The 7,628-nt window shown below is 40.9% G+C and overlaps 2 protein-coding genes across 2 annotated transcripts; one reads left to right on the top strand and one right to left on the bottom strand.

Annotated features, from left to right (window-relative positions):
- Positions 1 to 2,853: 2,853 nt before the first annotated feature.
- LOC109414380 (uncharacterized) lies at positions 2,854 to 4,106 on the bottom strand. The gene is made up of 2 exons (XM_019688190.3): positions 3,873 to 4,106; positions 2,854 to 3,810 (listed from the first exon to the last, which is right to left on the bottom strand). The coding sequence occupies exons 1-2, from the start codon at positions 4,104 to 4,106 to the stop codon at positions 3,466 to 3,468; spliced, it is 579 nt and encodes a 192-aa protein (XP_019543735.3). The 3' UTR covers positions 2,854 to 3,465.
- A 1,200-nt stretch (positions 4,107 to 5,306) lies between these two features.
- LOC109414379 (adult-specific cuticular protein ACP-20-like) lies at positions 5,307 to 7,010 on the top strand. The gene is made up of 2 exons (XM_019688189.3): positions 5,307 to 5,536; positions 5,599 to 7,010. The coding sequence occupies exons 1-2, from the start codon at positions 5,309 to 5,311 to the stop codon at positions 5,941 to 5,943; spliced, it is 573 nt and encodes a 190-aa protein (XP_019543734.2). The 5' UTR covers positions 5,307 to 5,308; the 3' UTR covers positions 5,944 to 7,010.
- Positions 7,011 to 7,628: the final 618 nt, after the last annotated feature.

Below are 7,628 nucleotides of genomic sequence, written 5' to 3'. Positions count from 1 at the left end.
GGGTTGCCCAAGTAACACACTTGTCACCGAAGAGTCACGGCGGCGCAGGTTTTTGTTGTGCAGAAGTCAGTGTGACTTACTTCTAACAAATAATCACTTACTTGCTAGAAGTAAGTCACAGTGACTTCTGCGCAACAAAAACCTGCGCCGCCGTGACTCTTCGGTGACAAGTGTGTTACTTGGGTGGGTATCTATCGGTTGAGCTCGAAGTTAAGAATCGATATTTGACGCCATTGCAATGGCGACCACAATGCAAGATGGTGTACCATAATCCAAGATGGCAACCATTCTGTGGTTTGATCTGTGATACCATGTAATATGGGTATCTATCGATCGGGCTTGATCATCGCCTTCCAGGTAGCATTGTTCTTCCTCTACAAGTGGTTGAGGAAGCGTTGCCTGTACGATAGGCAAACAGTTTCAAACAATAAACAAATCGCTTTCGCTCTTCGTACATATGTACAACAGAGATGGTTATATTTGCGGTTTAGGGGAAGATGATATAGATCGATGAGATTAGAATTGAACCTTATGACAACTAAGTTGCCGGGTCATTAATTGGATCGGTAGCTTAGTTGGTAAAGCACTTGCCTAGCGAATAAGGGTCGTGAGTTCAAATCCCACCTGAGCTGTGGATTTTTTCCCAATTTAACCAATAATTTACCCATCTGTAAATATGTACGTTGAGTTATTTGAATTTCATAATTTGACCACACGGATTGGTATTACCGAAAATTTGCACTTCAAGTGAGTCAAATATTCATATTGATTCACGTAGATATCTCTAGTAAACCATGATGTTATATTAGAGTATTTTTCTTATTCTTCTTGAGAAGTTAAGATCTCTTTCAAATGAAGATGTAGTGTATATATGTATACGAATCAGAATACAATAATAGTACAAAAGTTGTACTAAATCAGAGCTTGAAAAAAAATTCGGATGATGAGGACCTACATTTGAACCATACCAAAGACTTCCATTTTTTTTTCGTGAAATCATGTTTATTTTATTGGAACATGGCTGTTCATAACAATTTTTTATGAAGATTACAATTGAGAGAAACCTTGGGCGTTAACGGGTTAAGGATTCATTTTGAAGTTCCTCTGGGGTCAGGTATCAGTAGGTCGGCTCCAGAGGCCCCTCTGGGGTGCATCCAGGAATTTCTTGTGAGGCAAGAGCTCTTGCCAGGATTTGTCCAGGAAGTACTCCGGAGATTCTTCCAGAGATTTTTCCTGGGCTTTCTTACGGAATTCCTTCTGAGATTACTTCAGGAGCATCTGGATTTATTCAAAATTCAACTCCTTCCAGGATCCCTTCTGGGACTTCATGAAGTTTCCTCCATGAACTTTGGAATGTCTTCAGCAAAATCATCCGGGATTTCTTCAGGGAATCCTCCAGGATTTTTCTCGGGGATTGCTTCTTGAATTCCATCCGAGATTCCTGCAACAACTCCTTCCGAGATTCCGTAAGGGATTACTTCCAGGAAGTTCATGCGAGATTCCTCCCGGAAATCTTTGTGGTGTTTTTCCAGGAATTCCTCCTGAAATACTTACAAAAACTTCTTCCAGTATTCCTTCAGAAACTTCTCCGGGAACTTCTTCAGGGATTCTTTCTGGAACCTCTTCCGGGTTTTGTTTTATTAGTTTTATTCTGGAATTCTTTCAGATGTTTCGAAACTTTGTGAAACTGATTGTTCAGGCTCGTCGGTCGGGGGAAAAATTCCGGGTGCCGACATGTGTGTGGGTTTTGGTTTGCTCGTTTGATTAGGAGCACATCAGCACTGGAGCCAACGATGGAATTTTATCGGTGAGTTCGTTCCATATTAAAACAACTATTTGATGATTTCTAAATTCAAACTCCTATATGCATTGAAAAAATGATTTGAATGGTTCGTCATCTTCGGTGTCAGCATGTGTAATGTTTTAGTCATAATAAATACGAGTTTCGATTTCAATTAAGGTTGAATGAATCACATTACTTACCAAAGTGAACACAGATCATGTAACTTACTCCCCTCCCCACTAACGAAAACTCCTTGCCGTTATTGACTTAATAAAGTTTGAAATTCTCGAAAATGCACATTGAGAGTGGCAGCCACTCCCAAGCTTCGTTTTTTGGTTCCTTGTGCAATTTCGATTGTTCTGGTCAATCACGGAGTAGCAATCTGGCCTACTTAAATTGATGCTGTATGAGCAAAAGTTTGGGTAACTGTATTGTTGTTTTATTTATTTCTTGCAACTTCAACTACACAGTTGCCCAAACTGTTGCTCAAACAGCGTCAAATTAGGCAAGAAATCGTAATACCCACGCTGTTTGCATGATTTAAATGCAGAAATGAAGAATACAAAAATTCAGCTCACTACTTGCCATCTAGTACTTCATTGATTGCCTCATATTACAGGAGGATTCCCGAAAAGTCTTCAGGAATTCCCGAAGAAATTTTTTGGAGTCCTAGAAGGAATTTCAGCAGGAACCCTGGAAGGATGCCAGAGGGAACATCCGAAGCAACACCAAAAAGATCTCAGATATAGCCTCCAGAGGAATCATAGAAGGAAATCTCAAAGGGATCCTACAATATATTTATAAACAAACCACATAAGAAATTATTGGAAGAATCATGGAAGAAATCTTGGAAATAATTTCTGGAAGAATCCCGGGAGAACTCCCGTGAGAAAAATCCTGGCAAGAGCTCTTGAAAAATTCCAGACCTCTTTAGGAATCCCAGAATATACTTCTACAAGAACCCTTGAAGAATCTCATCAAGAACTCCCTGGTTATACCAGAAGAAATTCCTGGAAGAGTCCTGGAACGAAACCACTCATGAAAAACTAGTGATTTTTATACTGGTGAAAGTCTAAATCGTAAGCAATAAAGGCACAAAACGTCAACGACTGTGAACCAGTTATCGTTATAGTGGTTCCCTATTTGGTCATAGTTTACAATTTTACAACATTTCAAGAGTTTCAATGACAAGATACAATTGAAATTTTGCTTTTGAAACTTCCATAATAGTTCAAACCTTGAAAACTTTCAAAATTTCCACTATGTCCAAATAGGGAACCTCTATGGCGATAACTGGCACACTTACTCTAGTTGTGCCAATCATCTATCTTGTATATATACCTATATCTCGAGCGGTTTCCATAACCGGGACGTGTCTTTGACTTCATTACACTGTTGCTCTTCTTCTGCCAACTACACCCCATTGTTGTTTAGCCCTTTGGAGCCGGAAAGTTTGGCCACTACTGCCGAAACCTCGCTTGTCTCGAATACGTTTGTTATGCTCGGTTTCATCGCCGGGCTCATATTTACCCCTCCGGCTCCAAAGGGTTAACATAAAAGATGAACATAAATATAATGGTGATCAGTGTTTGAAATAGATAACTGCTAATATAATGTTTCACAAATAATAATAATTTATTCATCTCTTCTTTCCAGTCTTCGCATGATCAGTCTTGGTCTGCTTAGTTGTACTTTTTCAGCTTGCTATAACTGTATCCCATTCCGTGGTAGCCACCTTCGAATCCTCCCATACCTCCTCCCATTCCACCTCCCATGCCGCCTCCCATACCTCCTCCGCCAATGTTCTTCACCTTAGCTTCGAAACCATTCTTTCCGTCAGCGTAGTATTCAACGATACGTTTGCTTCCATCAGCTTCATCCAAGGTGTATTCTCCCTTGACGATATCTCCATCGCGCATCTCCCACTGGCTCTTGTGATCTCCGGTGTGGATGTCTTTGACTCCATATTCGTACTTGTACTTGGGATACGAATAGTAGTCCTCACCACCTTCCTTCCATCCTCCTCCCTGCAAATGCAGTTAACTGATAAGATACTGTTAAGGAAGGATCCCTAATTTGAGTCACTTACCATTCCGCCGCCGCCACCACCGCCCATGCCAAAGCCTCCTCCGAATCCTCCCATTCCGCCTCCCATACCTCCTCCCATTTCAAAGCCGCCACCACCGCCGCCGCCACCCATTCCTCCTTGCATACCGCCGTACCACTTGTACGGGATATGTTTCACTTCGCTGATGAATCCATGGTGATCGAAAGCCAACGCAGCGCCCAACAGGGCAAACGCCACCACAGTAGACTTGATCATTGTGCTACACTGGAAATTATTGGTGATGTTCTACTGAGAACTTAGCTAACTCAACTGATGTCCTGCTTCAAAGGAGCGCAACATTTTATAGTAACAATTCAAAATATTCCATGCATTTGGCCTTATTCGTTCAAAAAACGGATCTATTTTCCATCCTCTCTAGAAATGCAATGGGCCGAAAGTCCTTCCACATAACGAGGTTTTCCCACGGTCGGTAGACATTCACTGATTACAGTGTTTGTCGGGTTTGACCCGCCGCCGTCAGGGTGATTGTATTGATCAATTTAATTAGTCGTCATCGCCGATTCGATTGCCGGCTTTATGAGCAGGTGATAACATCGGGTCACGCCTCACTAGGCTGGAATACAGTTGTTGCGTTAGGGTGGCTCCTGGAAATCCAACGACTGATATGATTAGTGTTCAAAATTTCTACAAAACATATTTGCAGTTGTCAATCTGAAAACCGAGCAATGATAACATTCAAAATCCGAAAACACTTTCCAGAAAATTATAGTGTGCATGCTACAGAGTAAGTATCCTTCCAGGTCAATGAAAGCAAATAATAAGAATATCTATTTTTATTCTTTGATGAAAGTGGACATGTTTCGAAAATTCATAAAGTTACAGGATACCGATGGAATTAGATAACAGTTCGATCCACCAAAACAGTAACTTCCGAAATTTCCTCCAAGATTCGGAAAAACAAGCCACACCCTAAGTTCCACCTAGTGCACTGCATTGACCTGCATAAACCAGCAATTCCAAACTAAAAAAAAAAATCCCCAGCCAATTTACTGCATAAAGGCTGTATGCATAGGTGGTGGGTGGATGCACGGCTATGTGGTTATGCCAAGATAGTGATCGCACTAATTTTGCGCTTTCCTGCGTTTGATAGCATCGCGAATCGGACCGTTAAAACCATCGTTAAATTATGAGCTACGCCCTTGCGGATGGACTTGCATCATCACATCATTTCATTGGGTGGGTGGCAAAATAGGAAAAACGGCCAACATATAGTTATTGGAAAACGGTGATGGATGATCGGTCAGACAGAACTTTTTGCGACCGACGGCGACGCAACGGTGACGGACGATTTGGTGAAATCGTTTTGTTTGTTCTGTTATAAAATATCGAGGGAAACGGTGGACGGACATCAGTTAATCGATAACAGTGCCGAAGCGAGCAGGTTTCATTAAACTAAAATGATAAAGTTTGTTTTGGCGGGATTAGCCCTGGTGGCAGTGACGTGTGCCTTTGAGGAGCATGGATTCATCAGCGAAGTGAAGCATATCCCGTACAAGTGGTACGGTGGTATGCAGGGAGGAATGGGCGGCGGCGGTGGCGGCGGCGGAGGTGGCTTTGGAATGGGAGGATTCGGAGGTGGCATGGAAATGGGAGGAGGCATGGGAGGTGGAATGGGCGGTGGAATGGTAAGTTGCTGCAGTATAGAATCAATCCTAATCAGTATCTAATCTGTGTTCTTCAACTACAGGGAGGAGGATGGAAGGAAGGTGGTGAGGACTACTATTCGTATCCGAAGTACAAGTACGAATATGGAGTTAAGGACTTCCACACCGGTGATCACAAGAGTCAATGGGAGATGCGCGATGGTGATGTCGTCAAAGGAGAATACACCCTGGATGAGGCCGATGGAAGCAAGCGTATCGTTGAGTACTACGCTGACGGAAAGAACGGTTTCGAAGCTAAGGTGAAGAACATTGGCGGAGGAGGTATGGGAGGTGGAATGGGCGGTGGTATGGGAGGAGGTATGGGAGGATTCGAAGGTGGCTACCACGGAATGGGATACAGTTATAGCAAGCTGAAGAAGTACAATTGAGGCGATTAGATGTAATGCTGACTGATTGAAATGTGATACGCTAATTAGATACAAATACACAAGTAAGCACCATGTAGAATTCATGTCTTTTTTTCATATTTGGGAAAAAAACACTACTTTAACATAAAAAAGTAATGTGGAAGTATTATATTATATTATATAAAGGGGGCTGTTCATAAGCCACGTAGACCGAATTTTAACTGTCTCAAAACTCCCCTCTCCCCTCGTAGGCTTCTGTCAATACAAAAATTTTGAAATTTGCGTAGACTTTGAACAATTCCCCCGCTCCTCCAAGAAGTCCACGTGATTTATGAACGACCTCAAAGGGATGCTTCGTGTATTTTTTGCCTTTCCTCTTTTTTCTCGCTGACGTAGCTTAACATTAGTGCTTTTTTATTACTTTCAATGAGCAAATATACGATCTAGTTGTTAGCCAACAATATAGAAGAAAAACTGAGACTTTGTATCTCACGAACAGCAAAGCAGCCAGAACAAACATCGCTCGGGCCCGTTAGGGACCAGAAAACGCTCAGATATTTTGCAACAGCAAAACTTTACAGATCATTCGCTCTACAATTAAAATTGAAATAGTATATGTCAGATTCTCACAAGTAGTCTTCGAACAATGAATTTGATATACCCATATCGATCAATTTACTTACCTGTAAAGAAATAAAAAAGAAATTGTATTAGATGACTAGAGATACAAATTAAAAGTAGAAGAATACAGTTTCATCAGGGCCCGAGTTATAAAGACAATGAGATATAGGGTCCTGACCGGGAGTCTATCTTCATAGATATTTGTTTTGCGATCACTAGATTTTTTGGAATATACTCTCGATTGCTGCCTTACTCAATATTTCTATCAAAATCTGTCATTTTAACCTATATCCGACGAATATTCTAATTTATATAGGAAAACAGTAATAATTTGAGAAAATTTACTTCAGCATACTGTCCTTGGAGAAGTTTCTCTTGAGATTTATACTTTTAAAATGGTGGACAATTTTCTTCATACTTAAGGGTTTTGGTCACCGTCGATTTTAATATTTGGAAATTGTTGATATTTTTCGGTGATTGTAAACACACTGAAACACGATTTATGACGTTTTGGCCTACTGTCTTTCAGCCATCATCGGATTTATGTAAATCGATGTTCCTGCCACCAGTGTGAAAAAGCCACACTGCACTGATGGCTGGAACATCGATTTACATAAATCTGATGATGGCTGAAAGACAGTAGGCCAAAACGTCATAAATCGTGTTTCAGTGTGTTTATAATCACCGAAAAATATCAACAATTTCCAAATATAATTTACTTCATAACTGGCTAACTGGCAAACGCTGCTGCAAAAATTACTTATGGCCGCGAATATGATTATGTAAAATAAATTTGTTTCTCTGATATCTCTCTACCCAGAAGATCTTGAGTGGAACGTTTTCTTGCTAGATAGGGCTATACTGCCATGAATCGCAAGTCAGTTTCATATGTGTAAGCATTCCTTTTGAGATCTCAAATATTAATTTGAACCCACGGTGCGCGATGCGAGAACGGACACAACACGTATTGTTTTTACAAACGATTTAAAGGGATTATTATCGTGATTTGTTCGAAGATTTCTCCGCGATTCCTCACGATGTTTTTCTTTGAGATACTTTCCAGGATTCATCATAAGTTTCCGTTT

The sequence above is a fragment of the Aedes albopictus genome, chromosome 2, assembly GCF_035046485.1.
Source record: "Aedes albopictus strain Foshan chromosome 2, AalbF5, whole genome shotgun sequence".
Taxonomy (NCBI): Eukaryota; Metazoa; Arthropoda; class Insecta; order Diptera; family Culicidae; genus Aedes; species Aedes albopictus.
This window is presented reverse-complemented; position numbering and strand designations above follow the sequence as displayed.

Coding starts and splice junctions, on each gene's coding strand:
- LOC109414380 (XM_019688190.3), bottom strand. CDS start 4,106: ATGATCAAGTCTACTGTGGTGGCGTTTGCCCTGTTGGGCGCTGCGTTG. Junction 3,811..3,872: donor GTGGTGGCGGCGGCGGAATG/GTAAGTGACTCA, acceptor CTGCATTTGCAG/GGAGGAGGATGGAAGGAAGG.
- LOC109414379 (XM_019688189.3), top strand. CDS start 5,309: ATGATAAAGTTTGTTTTGGCGGGATTAGCCCTGGTGGCAGTGACGTGT. Junction 5,537..5,598: donor GTGGAATGGGCGGTGGAATG/GTAAGTTGCTGC, acceptor CTTCAACTACAG/GGAGGAGGATGGAAGGAAGG.